This window comes from Clytia hemisphaerica, unplaced genomic scaffold, assembly GCF_902728285.1.
Source record: "Clytia hemisphaerica strain Z4C2 unplaced genomic scaffold, Clytia hemisphaerica genome assembly, whole genome shotgun sequence".
Taxonomy (NCBI): domain Eukaryota; kingdom Metazoa; phylum Cnidaria; class Hydrozoa; order Leptothecata; family Clytiidae; genus Clytia; species Clytia hemisphaerica.
This window is the reverse complement of record NW_027103506.1, coordinates 113,404-133,642: the sequence shown is the minus strand read 5'-3', so window position 1 is coordinate 133,642 and position 20,239 is coordinate 113,404. Positions and strand designations below refer to the sequence as shown.

General features: G+C 34.4%; 2 protein-coding genes across 2 annotated transcripts; both read left to right on the top strand.

Moving 5' to 3' along the window:
• Positions 1–1,489: 1,489 nt before the first annotated feature.
• Positions 1,490–2,998, top strand: LOC136798853 (probable DNA-directed RNA polymerase I subunit RPA43). The gene is made up of 5 exons (XM_067055523.1): positions 1,490–1,618; positions 1,705–1,776; positions 2,038–2,116; positions 2,286–2,366; positions 2,810–2,998. The coding sequence occupies exons 1-5, from the start codon at positions 1,502–1,504 to the stop codon at positions 2,926–2,928; spliced, it is 468 nt and encodes a 155-aa protein (XP_066911624.1). The 5' UTR covers positions 1,490–1,501; the 3' UTR covers positions 2,929–2,998.
• Positions 2,999–3,118: 120 nt separating this feature from the next.
• On the top strand, positions 3,119–7,462 carry LOC136798858 (uncharacterized). The gene is made up of 9 exons (XM_067055528.1): positions 3,119–3,308; positions 3,490–3,644; positions 3,962–4,124; positions 4,242–4,353; positions 5,000–5,318; positions 5,687–5,762; positions 5,875–6,009; positions 6,164–6,271; positions 6,865–7,462. The coding sequence occupies exons 1-9, from the start codon at positions 3,264–3,266 to the stop codon at positions 6,964–6,966; spliced, it is 1,215 nt and encodes a 404-aa protein (XP_066911629.1). The 5' UTR covers positions 3,119–3,263; the 3' UTR covers positions 6,967–7,462.
• The last annotated feature ends 12,777 nt before the right edge of the window (positions 7,463–20,239 follow it).

The window sequence follows — 20,239 nt, the reverse complement described above, 5'->3', positions numbered from 1 at the left end:
ATTATAAATGAATAAATACGTAGTTTAGTTGGTTGGTCTTCATAATCGTAATCAGTTTGAAAAATTGATTTTTCCTTTCATTTTTCAGATACGCCCAAACAAAACGTTTCAGCTAAACGGTTACTGCTTTTGGTACGATAGAGAAACATAAATTCGATATGTCACCGGGTGCTCACTGTGGAATGAGATTTATGATTATTTAGCCAAATTCTGTTCATCATTCGACAAAAATGTAATGTCACGACATGGTTTTGGAACTTATAAACGCTTAAGAAAATTGCATTCATCACGTTACATGCACTAACAAGAAGGATATTGGATGAGGGTTATTTGATTAGAGGGACTTTATCAAACGCCATCTTTTAATGTGATGATACAATATATGTGATAGACTTCAATGGCCTGATGCACTATAACCAAATGAAGGGACGATTTATGTCTGGTGAGCCGAGGAAAGTTTTATATGCTTTATAAATTGAAATGCTTTATAAATTGAAATTTATTTATTTTTAATGATTGTATTCTCAACTTCTGTGTTGTTATTATTATTATTAAACTGGACTTATGTAGGTAGAAAGCGATGAAAAATGATCAAAGACTAGCACCCCCCGGCCGGGGGGGGGGGTACTAGGGCAAGATGGGTTACGGGGATGCTCCGCTGGTCAGGGTACCTTTTTTAACCTACACGAGTCCCAGGTCGGGTCGCAAAAACACCAAAATAGAAAAATCAGTCCCTCGTAGGGTGCGTATTTTTGGAAAATTTGGGGAAAAAATAGAAAATTTGAGAAAATTTTGGAATTTCAGTCCCATTCAGGGTCACTTTTTTCGCAAATTTCGAGTCCCACGTAGGGTCCATTTTTCGAACCTCAGCGGAGCACCCCCGTCGGTCGACAAGGGTAGTACCCCCCCCCCCCCCCGGGACTAGCACATTTTTGAAATTTGGTGCTTGCTCTGCTTTAAATGCAAGGCTTGCATAGGAAAATACCGCTGGATGACAAGCATATAAAGGGCGTTAAATACTTCCTTTCTTCGTAGACTATTCTCTCTTACGGCTATATTTCATTTGGTAGAGTTTCGATTTTTATATTATAAATTATTTTATCCAACAGCAGAAGAAAAAGAATAAACCTGAGCCCAAATCCTGGGAAAATGGAATACTCGAATGTATCAGCTACCAATAGTAAAAATAGGCTACATATCACTTTTGACGGTTCAACTAGAAAAGTCCTTGCCAGTAGTGGTTTCGAGCGAGTAATTTTGTCCTCTTATCATGTTGTCATACTTTATAATCCGCACATTTGCCTATTTCAACCCTTATACCTATTCCTAAGAGCTAAGGACTTCAAAATTATATCATCCTGTATACAATCTTAATTTAACTTTCTCTTAATATTCTAACTTGTTATGTGATCTAATATGTCGATCTTGATACAATAATAGGATGATTTTGCATTTAATTTTTTTTCTCCATTTTTTACACAATAGCTTTAGAATAAAAAAAATGAACACCGACAACGATCAGAACAACAGCCATGTCAACGACAATGAAAATAACAACGTTAACGAAGAAAATAGAAAGAGGAGGATCGGCTCCCATGGCCGTTTCAAAATGAATAAGGTAGATTTGACTTGAGTCGTTATTAATTCATTCATTTTAAGAACTGTTGAATCAGAACACAAAACCAACTTTCTTTTTCGTTTTAGACCAGTTTTGATAAAAATCCTGTCAGCAGAAAAAAAACTGAAAAAGGAAAATTGGCTTCAATCAAGAGCAAGGTATTTTAACTATCACGTCCCACAAAAAGGTCGACTTTAAAACTCCCACTCCCACCGCTTTTCTTAATTTTCTGGAAGGTAGAAATCATGAGAGATTTTGCTATAGCTTGAAAAATATAGCGCTAATTTTTAAAAGATCATATTGGACCGACCCTCTTCTAGACTAGATAAAAAGCATATTAAGTTATAAACTTGTGGTGTTTGATTTTAGTAATTTAAAGGAGTGCTTAATTTCTACATAATTTTAATGCTTTTTGCTAGGTTGTACAATTACGTAATGTCTGCAAGACACCAATTGCTGTTTTAGCCTACAAGGCAGATGGAAACATAAAAAGCTATGGTAATGAATTTAAGAATCTGGCCAAAGTGAATTTTTCATCAATTTCTAAATTGCATAAAATACTAATTTCTACCTGATTTAGCTTACTAAAATATGTGTAATGTGAAATAAAGTTCTCTGTTCAGTAAATTTATCTTTCAATTAAATGAAAATGGACGTCAATTATTAGGATCGACGAAAGGAATGAGGATGTTTGCTCGAGATCCCTTAGTCCTTGAGAAATTCAAGCAGGCCATGGAGATTGATGCTGGTAAGTTGATTCTTATAGCTCTTCGAAATACAAGTTATAGTTTTGTCTTTTGAAATGGTATTTAACTAAAGATATGCTGCCGTAAACATACGGGGATTTTTTTGGCGTGGATTTAATTAATCGATTGCCCAAAATACGATTTTTGCGGGGATTTAATTTGGCGAATTGGAAGTTTAGAGAGACTGAAATGGGTGAAACATTACTTAAAAATATACGAAAAAGTTGTAATTTTTCACATGATTTTCTTTTGTTAAATTTGGCGAGGATTTAGTTTGGAGAGTGATCGGTTTTTGAAATTTCTGCGGGGATTTATTCGTCAAAATTAAACCACTTAATAAGGTATATGAGAATGAAGTGCATTAAATAAGTATTATCAATAATAATACAAGCGTAGATATTATTTACATCTTGGTTAGCGATTTTTTTATTCTGTCTTGTTCAAGCTGAGGAAGAAAGCGAGTCTTCTGAAGAAGAAGAGGAAGAAGAAGAAAGCGAATCGGAAGAAAGTGAGGAAGATCAAATTAATGAAAAGAAAAAGAAAAAAAGAAGAGATCCGATTTAAAAGCGATTGGGAGGCATGTCTTAAAGCTGTTGAAAAGAGAACTCTGCTTGCAGATGTAACCAGAGCTTCATCACGTGGGTATTCGTTTCTGCGTTTCTTAGGAATATCATTAGACTGTTTTTACTTTCCACAACTGCTTGAGCTGTACATATCAAACAGGTTATGCCCCTGTATTTAGATTCTTAAGTTAAGAGACATAGTATGAAAATATTTCTTTCTCAAGTCTTGGAAAAAGTTTTAGCTGGACGAAAGCCAACAAACCCAGTTGGTGGCCCTGCAACGTCCCGTTCCGGTCACCCCATGGAAAAATCAAAACACCCGTGGACCAGATCGACATGGTGATGCGTTCGTTCCACGAACATCAAATGCTTAAGATTGTTGTAAGTAATTCATGGTGGAATAAAACGTTAATAATATATATTATGCTGAACCTGAGACACTGAAACATTCCTGGAAATAAGCAATCTGCACAAAATTTAGACATCCTTCTTGAATTGTTTAGTCTATATCAAGCCCGTGTTTTATAGGTTATCGGCCTTATACTTTTTCTCTTTTATCTAGAAAAAGCATTCGACAATGGTAGCCGACTTTAACGGACAGATTAGTGCATTGAAATCATACGCTTCCTCCTTTTCTGATGCCACAAAGTTAGCTGCGTGTTGGTTCCAAATGCACCGGAAACTGACTAATTTGTCCGTTTGTGATATCGATTTAAAGTAAAGTATTACTTCCAATAAACGCCCCGGTGTTTATTCTTTCTATTTTTAAGATTTTATGAGGGACGTTTAAAAAAGGGGGCATCTATTAAATAATCTTTAAACAAGCTCACTTTAATAGAGTGAGTGAATACCTTTTTTGCCTTTTCGTTTCGTTCAGTTCAAATATGTTTTTTTAGAAATGTTAGAATGGATCAAAATTAGTTTTGGTGCTTGAAAGGATTACAATAATGACATCTCTAATTATGGGAAAGGAACTTGAGGCGAATGATAAAATCAACCATAAATTCGACTATTATGCTTTCTTTATTTTTCAGAAGTCGGTCCCTTACGTTATCGACTGATAAAGAACCGGTAGCATTCGAAAGTGTTAATTCTGCGTTGAGCTTCCACTTCCTCGGCACGAAAGATCACGAGGATTTCTTTGGGAACCTCTCTTTGGCACTTGCTGTCAATGAAATGCAGCAGTTACTTGATTGTGTGAGTATTATGTGTGAAGGTTATCTGAAGATTTAAATTCAAGTAAAAAACTAAAGACTTTTCCAGATTTTTGCATTTTCCAGTAAACCTATTTCTGTTTCTCTTTCTGTTTCAAAGATTACTAGCGGAAAGTTTGGCTTAGGTCCGAAGAGATTCCAAGATTGGCTCGATGCCTATGACAAAGACACCCTTGAAAAATCTCTTTTGGCTTCTGTATCGAAACCTAAAGGTATACAAAGATACTCTTTTGCTATTATGGCTTTTCGGTATATTCCAAAGGCTGATTTTCCAGTCAAACTATTAGCTTTAAAGCTATACAGATTTGTGCACATTTTCGACTTTAAAGAACAGATACATTAACATTACATTAACATTACATTAACATTGCTTCCTTAAAGGTTTTTTATGTATTCAACACACTTTATATTGTAAAATCTTTGAAACTGAATTTAATTTAAAAGTCGAACTAAGCGGCTAGATATCCTACTGAAAATAAATTTTATTCTTGTATTATATTATATTGTATTATATAGACCCAAAACTACGACTGACCATGACATTGGGACATCACGACATAATATAAAACTACGATAAGACAGAACGACTGACAAACTCACAAACTCAGGACAGGTCTTCCTCAACGTACTTTCTGTGCCGATTGATTATTTTTAAACTCGACTATACTTTTCTTAAATTTGGAAAGTGGACTTGAAGTTTCAAAATTGAATTCAAAATTACGTCTTTTCCGTCTTTTACTTACTTTTATTTTAAAGCTTTGAGATCTTTGAAATTTATTCAATACTGAATATTGCAAAGTTAAAAAGTCAAAACATGATGATGTGGTGTTGCTTTCTAAAACATTTGATTTCTTTTAGTAATGGTGAATTTGTTGGGTATTGCTTTGGGCCTCAACAAAAATTTAAAGATTGTAGATGAAGAAGGCGTGAGTGTTGTTTGCGTCGATGATACCTCGTTATGTACGATGCCATTCATACTCACTTCTGGCGGATGTTTATATTTGGCTGCCTTTGAGGACTATGATCCAGAGAGTTGTCGCAGCCACAACATGTACTGTTATGGTAGAGAGGATGAGGAACAGGCAGTCTGCCGCAATTGTCACCTTGCCTATCACTTACCCTGTATTCGATGGCAAGATACATGTGGCTGCGATAAAATCGAGAACATAAAATTACGGTACTTTTTTACTCATCATTCATATTATTGTTGGTCAAGACGTTAATCTTACCCTTTACAAGGTGTCCGGTTAAACAGAAGACTGAATTTGATAAAAAATATCCAAAAAATTTATGGACCCTGAATATCTCGTTTCAGGAAGATTTCGAAATTATAAATAAATTTTTAGGTAAACGGCGCTCTATACAATCTATAAAAATCACAAGGTAATTTTCTGTAAGCTATCGAGTTTAATCGGTTTAAATAACCTGCGAGTTTAATCTATTCTGGCTAGCGAGTATAGTATATTTAGGAAGATTGGAGAAACGTCTCTAACACAACCATTCAATACAGTACATACTAACCTTTATGGCATTCTTTTTTTTTAGCTTAATTGATATGTTCCACGAACGCTCGATCAACACCTTTTTGCGTCTGATCTACAAAAGTACCGACAAAATTATAGTAAGCCTCATTTTTTAACTATAAATTCAATTATTGAGTTATTCTTCAAAGGGATCATGGAATTTATTGAAACCAAAAGAAAATTTTCGTAATCGTTTATGTTTTTACCTAGAAATTTTCTTCGAATTTGTTGGATCAGAGCCAGAGATCGGCAAGATCGGAGCTGGTTGTTCGCCTTCTTTCGGAGGGTAAATGTGACGCACTGATGTTGATGAACACCTTCAGTAAACAAATCCCTCAGCAGATAGTAAGAAGAATTTTAATTATATTTTTCATCAGACACTGTATCCGTATTTTTTCAGAGAAGAAGAGCTAAGCAAGCAAGAGCGTTTGCTGTAAAGCTCTGGAGTGAAGTGCTACCAAACCTATTGCAAAGCTTAATTATATTTCTTTTTTTCCAGGTCCGCACTCTAACCTCGGTATTGATGGCATCGCCGGTGTTGGAGGGAAATCGTTCATTTCAAGAACGAAATCATCAAAGGGTCATTACTGAATTCCTTGTGCCAGAAGTGAGTATTTTGAGTCTCGCTTCTGCTCGTTACTCCTTTAAAAACTGAAATTACGCATTTGATATTCATAAACATCCTTGAAAGAGAATTCCAAAACGTTTTTTTCCAAAATCATAGTCATTATAAAAAACTCCGGACTGGCAATGTATTGTTTTAGCTTTTTGTGCAATTTTCTTTTGTTACAAACAAAAAGCAAGTTGCGATTTGCATACTTTTTGATCACGTTACCAAAATCTCCTCTTGGGATTGGTCTATTTTCTAATCACATGATCAAAAAGTTTGCAAAATAAATCAATTTTCGTACGTAAGCTCCATCTTTTAACAATAAGAAGAGACAAAAGCCTTCCACACCATTGTTTTTATAATGACTATGGAATAATGAACAGTTCAGGGACAAAACTTTAGTGTCTTTCAAGGCTCCCTAAATTTTTATCCCATGAAATAAAAAAAGGAACCATTATACACGTAGCTTTTTTAATGAGAGAATGTTAAGAAACAATATGTCCCCACGCCTTTATAATTGATAATTCAGTGTTTTTTGTTTTGTCTTTTTCGCTTGGAAATTATCTTTGACGCCATGTTTTCACGTTTAGGTATTGACGTATTTGATCCAAATTGAATTTGGCTCTGAAGCTTCGGAGCTGCTCATCGAACGTGGTTGTTATTCAGCTTCAAAGATTGTTGGGGGGAACTAAAAGGGAGTTTTTAAGTGAAGGAAAGTATGGTCAGGAAACATTTGTCAAAAGTAGTAAACAAAACTGAAAAAACGGTTTACCTCCGAATACGATTGATTTTCTCGCTAAGGTCAACGCCCAATGACCAAATTGAACGTATAGAGAAAAATTGTTTGAAATTTAGTCACTCCCTGTATAAATTCAGTGACTTTGTCACTTATTCCATAGACTGGAGTCGTTTATAATGCGTGAAATACTAATAATACGGGATATAATTATTTCGTATAAACGACTTGAAGAATCCAGTGTTCCAGCCTTATAGATACCCCGGCTAGCTACGCAAAAACTTGCGTAGCGAGAAAACAATTTAACAAGCAGCAACAAACTCTCAAAGCAAAATCAACTCAAAATGAAAAACTTTTAACACACAAATCTGCACACATTTTTTTTCTCAATAATTATTTTGAGCAGGAAAAAATTCTAATTGCAATATTGACACTTTTCTTTTGTTTGGCGTTACATAGTACACAAAGGTTTCTAGACGACTAAAATTGTTTCCTCCATTACTTTTTGCTTTATTTCTGCTATATCTGAATTAGTCTAGACTACTTATTCCACGACTTTTTTCCTGTATAAGTAGGGAATAGTTATATACTATAGTTCTATTACTTTTATTATTGTTTTTATTACTATTTTGAACGAATGAAAAATATATCTTACGACATTGTCCCTGTTTTTTGTCCATGTGTCCAAGTGATTTCCACTTAAACGAATTCTTTCTAACTCAACAAATAAATAGCCAAATTCGATCGCCTATCATTTCGTTCTTTTTTACAAGCACGTTAATTTCGCTATCGCTAGTAGAATGAAAAGGTTTGGAAAGTCGTTAGAGTAACGATTACTCGAAATTATGTGCCCATTCATCGAAATTTCATACATACGAATGTTGAATGGTGTACTTTACGTATGAGCGAAAAGGGTGGGAATCCGAGATTATGTGCCCATTTATCAAAATAATACCTATTGTTGAATGATATACCTTACATATGGGCGAAAAGGGTGGGAATCCGAGATTATGTGCCCATTTATCAAAATCATACCTATTGTTGAATGATGTACCTTACGTATGGGCGAAAAGGGTGGGAATCCGAGATTATGTGCCCATTTATCAAAATAATACCTATTGTTGAATGATGTACCTTACGTATGGGCGAAAAGGGTGGGAATCCGAGATTATGTGCCCATTTATCAAAATCATACCTATTGTTGAATGATGTACCTTACGTATGGGCGAAAAGGGTGGGAATCCGAGATTATGTGCCCATTTATCAAAATAATACCTATTGTTGAATGATGTACCTTACGTATGGGCGAAAAGGGTGGGAATCCGAGATTATGTGCCCATTTATCAAAATCATACCTATTGTTGAATGATGTACCTTACGTATGGGCGAAAAAGGGTGGGAATCCGAGATTATGTGCCCATTTGTCAAAAATCATACCTATTGTTGAATGATGTACCTTACGTATGGGGCGAAAAGGGTGGGAATCCGAGATTATGTGCCCATTTTTATCAAAATCATACCTATTGTTGAATGATGTACCTTACGTATGGGCGAAAAGGGTGGGAATCCGAGATTATGTGCCCATTTATCAAAATCATACCTATTGTTGAATGATGTACCTTACGTATGGGCGAAAAGGGTGGGAATCCGAGATTATGTGCCCATTTATCAAAATCATACCTATTGTTGAATGATGTACCTTACGTATGGGCGAAAAGGGTGGGAATCCGAGATTATGTGCCCATTTATCAAAATCATACCTATTGTTGAATGATGTACCTTACGTATGGGCGAAAAGGGTGGGAATCCGAGATTATGTGCCCATTTATCAAAATCATACCTATTGTTGAATGATGTACCTTACGTATGGGCGAAAAGGGTGGGAATCCGAGATTTTGTGCCCATTTGTCAAAACCCAATACAGATGTTGAATTCTCTACCCTCTTACGTACACATTCCATACTTTAATGGGATAAGTTTTCCTGGATTTAATGATCGCAAAAATTTTTGTAAACCACTTTATGAAAATGGGAGAAATTAGTTGAAAAAGGGGATGATTCAAAACATTACAGAGGGGATGCGTACATGGGGTGGTTAGCGAAATTAAGTCCCGTGCGAGATTCAAATGCTTTATGAAAAAAATTGTCTCGCGAAAATATCTGCAGGCGAAACTTATCCACTTAGACTTAAGGGCTCTGTCCATAGTCGAGTACTTGATTTTAGTATTTGAACATAAAAGTTATGTTTTAGGTTCTTTAACACTTTTAACAAAGAATTACCTTTATGAATTGCTTTTCATTCAAATCCCTTAAGAGTAATTAAGAATTTGATTGCAAAAATGACGCTATGAACTTTAAAAAGACGTTAAATATGTTGCATTACCTTCTTTTATAAAAAGTGCTAAGTTTTAATGGGTAACCTTTTTGTTTCGAAGTTTTTTCAAACTGTCTGCAAAGAATTTTACAAAAGTTAGGGCTGTTTTTCTATAACAAATATGGATGAAGAGACAAATAAGGTTTTAAAATAATTTCCCAAAAATCTTTATTTCGGTAAAAGATACACCATCTACCGCAAAAAAAATTTCAAAATTTTTTCTTCGCCGAAAATAAGCTCTTCAAAGTTGAAATACTCTTCTTCGCAAAAGTCTTCATTTTCTTCTTCATCAAATTTTTTCATTGCGAATCTTAAATTTTCAGACTCAAGGATAGTTGGCCTAACAGAAAATGTATAACGTGCCACAGTTTTGTGTGCTACATCAAGAAGAAATTTATATTTTGTACGTGGCAAATAAGAGCCATCATTTTGGAATAGAGCAAAGGAGGTTTGTATTACAATATCAAAAAGGATGAAGATAGAATGTTTTGCGGATCGTAAAGAAGAAATTCAAACCTTTAGCGGGAGTTAAACTTCGTGGATGGGCCCTTTCCAAATTCCCACTGGTGGAACTATTTCACGGATTACAACCATATGAGCGAAGTCCGAAAAATTTAATCCCCGCGAAAATTATCCCATTAATCAATTTAACCAGAGTGAGTGATATAATTTGCTTACTCATCAAATTTGATTTACAAGCTTTTTGATTGTAATTACACAGCAAAATTAGGGTTAAGATAATCTACTCACACTTATCAAGTTCTAAGGAAGTGCGAATGTGTCACAAATCAGCAAACATTACCCAATAGAACGTTATGCTTCCCAGAGGCTGATCAATGTAGAATATGTTGGATATTCCATGTAACGATTGATTGATTGGCTATTTGTTAATTGTTGATTCAACTCTAATCTGGCTCCGAAGCTGCTTATCAAATGAGCTTATTGCCACCGAGCGAGCACAGCGAGCATAGGTGGCTTCATAGCTTCACGAGGTTGTGCAGCTGGTAAAAATTTTCGCCGTCTTTTTTTTTTTTTTTTTTGTCGTACACGGCTAGCCCGTATTTATAGTATTCCGTACATTTGGGGGATTATTGATATGGGAATCTTATCCTACTGTTCTAGGGAATCTTCTAAATCAAAAAAACTACCCGGATGTTAGGGAATCTTCAGATAAGTTTGATTACGTAATGACTCTTACTTTATAAGGTAAAAAGACTACGTCATAGGGGTCAAACCAGAATTTTTTTACCAAATATGGTTAAAAGATTACATCACAGGGGTCAAAGCATTACGTAGTTAGACTTATTCCTATCACGCAACGACCACACACATGGACAGATGCAGATGGACTGGCTGATTCTGCCTGTTTCTAGCCATTAAAGTCTTCTAATTAGTGCTGAATAAAGTTTGTTGACAGTCAAACTTTCAATCTGTCTCCTGTCTTGAACATTCAGATTGAGGTATAATATTTTTATTTCGTCCATAAACAGTTTGTTTCAGACATTCAAATTGTCCAGTCTGTCTCAGACATTCAGACTGGGTTTTAAAAACTGTCTTTCAAGTTTGTTCCAGACGTTCAAACTTTCAAAGTTAAAGGATTTTTACAAGGAAATTTTCATAAAAATTTGCAATTGAAACTCAGAAAATAAAACCCATGTCATCATGAGTATTGTTTACGAGGAGGATGAAGAAGAATTAATTGACCTAGAAGAGGCCCTTGAGATTTCTCACTTTCAGAATGCTTGTAAAACTTCGAGATATTATTCTTGTGCTGTAGATTGCTTCCTTGAAATATTTTATCGGTTATTTCTTCCTGAAATCCAAAAAAATTTGGCTTTTGAAGATCTGAGTGAGTTCCTTAATTTGCTTTTCATTAGTGGGTCTACTGAAATTTCAGTTTCAACTAGCAATATTATTGAGGCAAAGCAACATAATGCAATTCGACTATTAGATGAAATCAGAGAACCTATTTGGCGTAAAATTATTGAAAATTGTAATTCTTTTGTAAACAGGGATTGTACTGCTCAATTTTCAGAATTATTTTCTAGCAATCTCTTCAAAATTTTATCAAAAGAAGAAAAATTCTTTTTTGAAACAAGTTTTGAAGCGAAGGGCACTTGTTTGTCGTGCGGAATAGAAAAAAGAAGCAAACTCACAAGCATGGTTAATTATATTTCTGAAATTTCTTATCCCGAGCTCCTTACAAATGAAAGTTACTTGCCAAGTTGCCTAGAAAAGTCTTTTGATCACAACGCAGGGATTTGTGATATGTGTGCTGTCTCTATTCCAGCAAATATTCGGTCAATTAATATTTCTCACTTTTTAATGATAGAATATAGTGAAACAATTATGAATAGATGCAAATTTTTGGAACAATTTATTTTAGAAGGAAATCCTTACAAGTTATCAGCATTAGTGCAGAACACTGGAGCACATTTCACATGTGCTTTGTTTTGGGAAACTAAATGGATTTATTTTGACGATCTCAAAAAAGATAGGATATCTTTTAACAATTTAGTTCAAATGTTAAATGAATACCCAGGAGGATGGTTTTTCGGCATCTATAAAAAAGTATCTGAAGAAATAGATTTTGGTGTTGAACATATTATGTCCACTTCAAAAAACAAAATGTCTGAATTAAACACTTTAAGAAATGTGAAAAACAAAAGCAGTGATAAAAAAGAATATCCCTTAAGAAAAAGAAAATGTACCAGTTATGAAAAATTTTCGGATGAAATAGTAAAAAAAAAAATGAAGATCTTTGAAGCTATTGACAAAAAAGTTAAGGTTGACCTTGAAAAGCCAAAGAAAAATAATAAGCAAAAGTATTATGACCCTGAAAAAAGGAAAAAGCTACACCAAAAAAATTACAACCCGAAAAGGGCACAAGAAAAATATGATCCAAAAAAAGCACGAGAAAAGTATGATCCAATTATGGCAAAAGAAAAGTATGATCCAATTATGGCAAAAGAAAAGTATGATCCAAAAAGGGCAAAAGAAAAGTATGATCCAAAAAGGGCAAAAGAAAAGTATGATCCAAAAAAGGCAAAAGAAAAGTATGATCCAAAAAAGGCACGAGAAAACTATGATCCAATTAAGGCAAAAGAAAAGTACAATCCATCAAAGAGGAAAGAAAAATGGGAGAACATTGATCGATTGAAAAATAATTTTACCAATGAAAAGCGCAAAAAAAAATATGCTAAAAATAAAGAACAACAACCAAGCATAAACAAAAGCATTAAAGACTTTCAGAATTCTATGAAATTCTCTATAGTACATCATTTTCTACAGATACCTGAAAGAATAGGATAAAAAGCTTTGTTCCACTAACCGTTACAAGTAAGTTTAGCGATAACAAACTTAATATGAATTTAATGCTCAACCTGAATATAAAAAATCTGGTATCGTCTGGATTATTGAATTCCCCACATTTCAACACCCCCAACTGCTTTGATACACTAACCTCATTCTCTTTTTTTAATTTTCCTAAATTAAATTATGATTTTTTCTCAGTTCATTCATACTTTAGAATCTTCAGTACCAAAAAACTTGAAACTACTACTGAATTTATCGTTGTCTCATCTTTATTTCAACTTTTCAGTCCCCCTCACCACAAACCGAAGATCAAAATTGAAATATCACCCTGTATGACGGTTGGGTATTGAGTTAAAGGTAAAGGAAAACACACATGATTATACTCTGATTCTGAATCGCTATAATTAGTTTGATTGAAGTGATCCCTGCCACTTGGATCTGGAGTTTCGAAGCTAGGACCAGGCTCGTCAGCGCTATGACCAGGATCATTATCTTGGGCATGGACAACAGGCAGTGAAGATACTGAAACCTAAAAATCATATAAAATAGGTTTATAAATAAAAATAAACATGCGATTTAACATTGGGTGAGAATACAGAATATGAATGAAATGAAGTAATATATCATTATGCAAAATATAGATCAATATTTTGAAGTCAGCAAAAAAAGATTATTCAAAGTATAATCAAAAGATGAATTTTTCTCAGGCTAACATTTAGTTTTAAAAATACTAAAATGAGTCTTACTCTGTTCATTTTTTTAAAGCAAAAGCTCAATACATTCAAAATTTCAAGATTGAAAATGATAATGAAATTCATTCAGCTCTCTTATTAAAGATCCAAACAAAGCGACTAACACTTTCATTATCAGAATCGAATGTGAGCGTGAATGTGTTCTTCTCTTCCGGTGCGACTTTATCATCATTATTATCATCATCATCATCATCGAAATCTAAAGTAAGACAGCTACCACGACTCTCTCTGAAATGAAAAAAAAGAGAGCAGTGTTGAATGGGGAGCAAATGCAAGACATAACCATCGCAAGATTATGTCACATATTATTATCCTTGTTTTGAAATTAGACTATAAATCACCAATTCTTTATTTACAATGTCTCCAGCTGAAATCCGTATTCGGCAATAAAAAAAAACACAAAAACTTTTCATGGGAAGAGAATCCTAGCCAAATACAGAATTTCTTTAATTTTTCTTCAAATTTTGAAGTTTAGAAAACATGCTTAAAAGACCATACACCAAATCGTTTCTTTTGCAATCTTCATTTACAAGCTTCTGAAAATATCTTAAATTTGACATTAAAAATACAACACAGCTTGAAGCGAAGTCAAACTAAAAACCAATCGATCACTTCTTGCAAAAAAGAGTTCAAACCTTTAGGAAAATGAAAACTAACCTTTTTCGCTTGGAACATCTTCTCTTACTTTTTTCAAGTTTTTTTTGATGATTTTTCTCCATTTCAAGCAGCTCTGGCATCCTCTCAACAACGTATGGGTCTGCTAACGCAACTTCACGTACAGCAGCCTTAAAACTTTCTGAAAGACAACCTTTACCCTTGACAAAACTTTTTCTTTTTTTCGGACCCATGATTCACTCTTAAAATTGTAATCTAAATCATTAAAGTCAATTTCATTACAATGGAGGAGTCACAAATACAAGCACTCTTATGATATTTAAATTTTCATATCATACAACCACCTAGCCTTAAAAGCAGTGAAACTTTCAAGTGTATTGTTTGGGACATTCTACGGAAAAAAGAATTTAAAAAATCTAATTTAATCAAGTAAGACTTTCTATGTGTAATAAGGGTAAATCAATTTTCTACATAGTATTGTACTATCTAACAAAATTTATTAGGTCTGTAGAGAGAAAAGGTGACCTTCCATTGAAAGTGAAAAGTGGTCTATAATAAGAGATTTAAGAACACTGAAACAACAGTGTATTGATATTTAAGATAAAGATATAAAAAGGCTAAAAAATCTTGAATACTATTATAATTATGTTATAAAAAATAAAATCTAACAGGCAATTACAAAACCGTGTGATGCATGCTAAACCAGGATAATAGCAGCAAAGCCTTCACATCATTGTAGAAGACATATAACTACTACCTCATCTTTTGTTTTCAAGCTGCAAAGTAAAATCTAACAGGTAGAGAGGCAGTTAGTTATTTTGAAGCGATGCTTTTTGAATTCCTTTTCCAATACTTCACCTTTTTTTGAATATAATTCTGATAATTTAAATAAAAAACATTGAAAAAAGGAAAGGTTATCTATAGAATTCTAATCTTTATTCAAGCAACTAAACATTTTCTTCTCTGATTTTTCAAAGATCCCTTGATCATTCCTGAAAAAATTACCACGAAGTATTTTGAATGTCCAAATATTTTTCAACTCCATTACTGAAGAAGTTATCACATCATAGCAGAATATTATGTCCTAAATTGTTTGATACAATTGCTCTTCAAAATGAAATAAACCCATGGTCATCGAAAATTTGAATGAAGCTGTAAGTCAATTGTGAAAATTTAATTGTGCATGGCCAAGGTCTTCTAAATCATATCATCCAATATAATGACAATTCAAATTCAACTGTTCAAGTTCGAAGGAAGCAGTCAGTGAGTATCTTGATAAGTGCCTTACAGGATACACGATGTAACCAACATCCCTGCAATAAGAATAAGATTGGTTGAGTCAAAAATATAAACAATACAAACATGGATTCAAGGGAAAATACTTTGCTGCATACCAGTTCCAGACAGTACACAACAGAAACATAAATACTAAAAAACTAGACTGTCAACAGAGTTAAAAACTTAGTTTTACAAGCAGTAAAAAAGCAGCAGAATAGTTCATGAAACTTGGATACCTTTACCTAGTAGGGTAATTTCAAATAACCCACCAACATGGGGATCAGTTGGTGCGTAATTAGTTTTTATCACCGTAGTTTCTAGAGGGGTCAAGACCCCCCTTAGGTAAGAGGTACTAACTGCAAAAATCAAATATGACCCACCACAGCCTATAAGTCACGATGTCTGGTACCCCCTGATCCAGTATGGAGGCTAAAAAGAATTTTGAAAAAAAAAAGTATCGTGGCTACTCAAAGTTTTTTATATTTGATTCTGACATTCTGTTTTAGTATGTTTAGAAATTGAAATCCATTGCTTAGCTCATATATCCTCTTTGAAGTCACAGTTGTAATTTTTTTCATGCTTTTGCTATATATTCGGTCCATTTTTAAATGAATTAAAATATTGTACAAACACAGCTGAAAATTTGCTCTCCCTGGTGGGTACAAACAGCTAAGTAAATATCTAGGTTTTTTCACCGAACTTCCTAGATCATGCACTGCACAATGCATCTAACTGAAGCGAGCAGATGCATCAGACTGTACACCAAAATTATGCTGTGGTTTTTAAATCATACTATGAAGTCGGGTAACTTGCATCAGTGGAGGGAAACTTGCATAGCCATCAGATGACTGACCAACCAAAGCAGCAAAATTAATTTCAAAACAATTGAATTACGCAGCTCCGCTCACGGCTCTATTCTACCATTTTGTTAACTTTGTCAGTCTAAGCTTTTAAAACTCCTATACGAGGATTAGAAACTAGGCTAGTCTTACCTCTTTTATCTTCCCCTTTACAACAACACAATACTGACAAGTTGACACAACACATGTGTACATGTACATTGACAAGTAATCCCTGAGAGAAGTTTATATCAAAATCTGCAACAAAAACGAAAGTGGTCTCTTCTACTGATTGCTTCACAGCGCTCCTTTGTAGCTGTTTATCAAATTTCTACCAATGAGGTTGCCGCATTTTGAATAGACCTTCTTTTTGGCACCCATGGCCTCTCAGTGCCTTGCACGACCGCTGGCTGTAAAATCCCACCCTTAAATATATTTGTTTCAATCCGTGATCTGTGGCTTAGGTTATTACTCATCTTCAATTTACTGAAGAAAGCCAGAAGTGGAACTCGAGGCTGAAAATGGTCCAAAAAATAAGGAATTGTTAAGGAACTGCCCAGGCTGAGGATAAGAAAACAAGTCTTAAGGAACAGTAAGAGTTTTCACTTGAACTAGCAATTATCTTGTATTCTCCAAGTTCTTTGTTGAAATAGTCGATGTTTCCATAAAACCACCCATTTTCATTTGACCTAGCAGCTATGTAAATAACTCGATACCTTAGGAACTTTGAGGCTGAAATTCTCTGTAAAAATAAGGAACTCCAGGCTCAGAGCAAAGTTAAGGTTCCTTATAAAAAAAAAACGTGTACGTCATGTTGATGTTGCACCATGGTACGTAGGTTGCACCATTTGTAATTAGGTTTCTAAGCTTGGTGTCCCTTCCTTCGAGTAAAAATATGTTTTGAATTGAATTGAATTGAATGTACAACAAACAAAGCACTACATTCACTGAGATGAAATTCTCTTGAAAAAGTATATCCCCTGCTATTGAACAGAAATGATGAAATTAAATACTTATAGTGTGTAATTTACAGACCTTCATTAATACAGCTCCCAACCCTACCGGTCAGCCAGTGCTCCTACTACAAGGATCCCTCCTCTGCCTAAGGGATCCTGAATAAATTAAGTCTCAGGATATGTATGAATAGAGAATGCCACTAAAAGATTATATTGTGACTCTCAAGCTCCAGAAGCTCCAATCCTAACCCTACAGTAACTGATAATAACCAAACCCCCGTCTAGATCTGCAGATTGAAATATTTCACTTGCATCCTGGTGAATGATATCATCTTCTGCGGCCAAACTGTTCAAAAAAAAGGGACCGATCAAAAAAACACAGGACCCTGCCGACACACAGGACTGTCCGGTGTATTTGTCCGGTGGCAAAAAGTATCCCTTCGCTACACCGGAGACGACATACACCGGACAGACACCGGTGTCAGTCCGGTGTTGCTTATGGATATCTCCTATAGAACCAAAGCAACACTGCAACCCTTGTATATTATATACACTTGGAACTGGCAACTGGTGCTCATTTGCCCCAGGATATTTTTTAGGGTCAATTCTTATTATTTATAGTTTATATCGCTATAATGTATAAACGAGGTTTACAAATCTTATTCTCGCAATCATTATATATATCACACATGCAAAATATACATACCTATTTCGGAAGATTTGATATACAGCTTTTATACCATTGACCATCAAGAAAAGAAAATATGAGCCATCAGACAATTCCAAGGTGAAGGTGAAGGTCAAGGTAAAAGCAGAATTCCCTTTCGTTTAGTCCACACAGCTGAAGCTACCATTTTGGACATTATCGCGAAAGATATGGAATGGGTGCGCTCGTGGGTACAATAAAAATGCGAGCCGATTTATTCCTGTTATTGGAAGACTCATTGATACCACGAATGTAGCAAGACGGTGGAACATCCTATGGAAAGGTTGGTTTTTCGAAGCTTCTTTTGTGTTTACCTTGCCAATGCATATACTGAATGAAAATTGAATATCTTTTTAGACTTCAATTCTATTTGTAAAGTTTTTAGGATTGTTTATTCTTGCCTATCATGCTTAACTGGAAAACTCATTGATGCCATGAATGTCGCATAACGGTGGAAAATCCTATGTAAAGGTTGTTTTTTTAAGACTCCTTTGTATTTATCTTGCCAATCCATATACTGAGTGAAAATTGAATATCTTTTTAGGCTTTCATTCTATTTGTAAAGTTTTTGGGATTGTTTATTTTTGCCTATCATGCTTTATTGGAAGACTCTTTGGTACCACGAATATAGCAAGACGGTGGAACATGCTATGGAAAGGTTGGTTTTCAAAGATTCCTTTGTGTTTACCTTGCCAATGCATATACTGAATGAAAGTTGAATATGTTTTTAGACTTCCATTCTATTTGTAAAGTTTTTAGGATTGTTTATTCTTGCCTATCATGCTTAACTGGAAAACTCATTGATGCCATGAATGTCGCATAACGGTGGAAAATCGTATGTAAAGGTTGTTTTTTTTAAGACTCCTTTGTATTTATCTTGCCAATCCATATACTGAGTGAAAATTGAATATCTTTTTAGGCTTTCATTCTATTTGTAAATTTTTTGGGATTTTTTATTTTTGCCTATCATGCTTTATTGGAAGACTCATTGATACCACGAATGTAGCAAGACGGTGGAACATACTATGGAAAGGTTGGTTTTTGAAGATTCTTTTGTGTTTATCTTGCCAATGCATATACTGAATGAAAATTGAATATCTTTTTAGACTTCCATTCTATTTGTAAAATTTTTAGGATTGTTTATTCTTGCCTATCATGCTTTAATGGAAGACTCATTGATACCACGAATGTAACAAGACGGTGGAACATACTATGGAAAGGTTGGTTTTTCGAAGATTCTTTTGTGTTTATCTTGCCAATGAATATACTGAATGAAACTTGAATATGTTTTTAGACTTCCATTCTATTTGTAAAGTTTTTAGGATTGTTTATTCTTGCCTATCATGCTTTATTGGAAGACTCATTGATACCACAAATGTAGCAAGACGGTGGAACATACTATGGAAAGGTTTGTTTTCGAAGATTCTTTTGTGTTTATCTTGCCAATGCATATACTGAATGAAAGTTGAATATGTTTTTAGACTTCCATTCTATTTGTAAAGTTTTTAGGATTGTTTATTCTTGCCTATCATGCTTACCCTATTCGGCCTAGGGGGGGGCTCTTTTCTGTTCGGAGGTCAAACTATTGGTAATAGCTCCTGAAATAATAGAGCTTTTGCCTTGAAATTTTCTGTAAATTCCCAACTTTTATTTAGCTTCAAATAAAAAAAAATTTGACACCTAAAATTTTCACACCTTGGTATGATGACATTTCTGACAGTAAGGTGTCACAAAAATTGACACTTTTCCAATACAAATTTATTTTTAATGTCAAATATATCGTTTAAACCGTAATTTTTGAATATTTAGGATAAAATAAGCATTTTAAACTCAGACAACTTTTTTCTAAGCTTTTGTTAGAATTCAATAGCTATTTATAAGAACAAAGGAAATTTTCGTTTTTGCTCACTTTGGGCATGATGAGTGACGTCATCAAAAATTTTTTTTGTCAAAGTTACCTTACGGGACAAAATCTTGTGTGCCAAATTTCATCCAAAAAGACCCACTAGATCAAAAGTTAAGGGGTGGTACAGGAAAAGCCCCCCCCTAGTTCTGAACCGCCCCTAAAAGCCTAGGTTGAATAGGGTTAACTGGAAAACTCATTGATGCCATGAATGTCGCATAACGGTGGAAAATCGTATGTAAAGGTTGTTTTTTTTAAGACTCCTTTGTATTTATCTTGCCAATCCATATACTGAGTGAAAATTGAATATCTTTTTAGGCTTTCATTCTATTTGTAAATTTTTTGGGATTTTTTATTTTTGCCTATCATGCTTTATTGGAAGACTCATTGATACCACGAATGTAGCAAGACGGTGGAACATACTATGGAAAGGTTGGTTTTTGAAGATTCTTTTGTGTTTATCTTGCCAATGCATATACTGAATGAAAATTG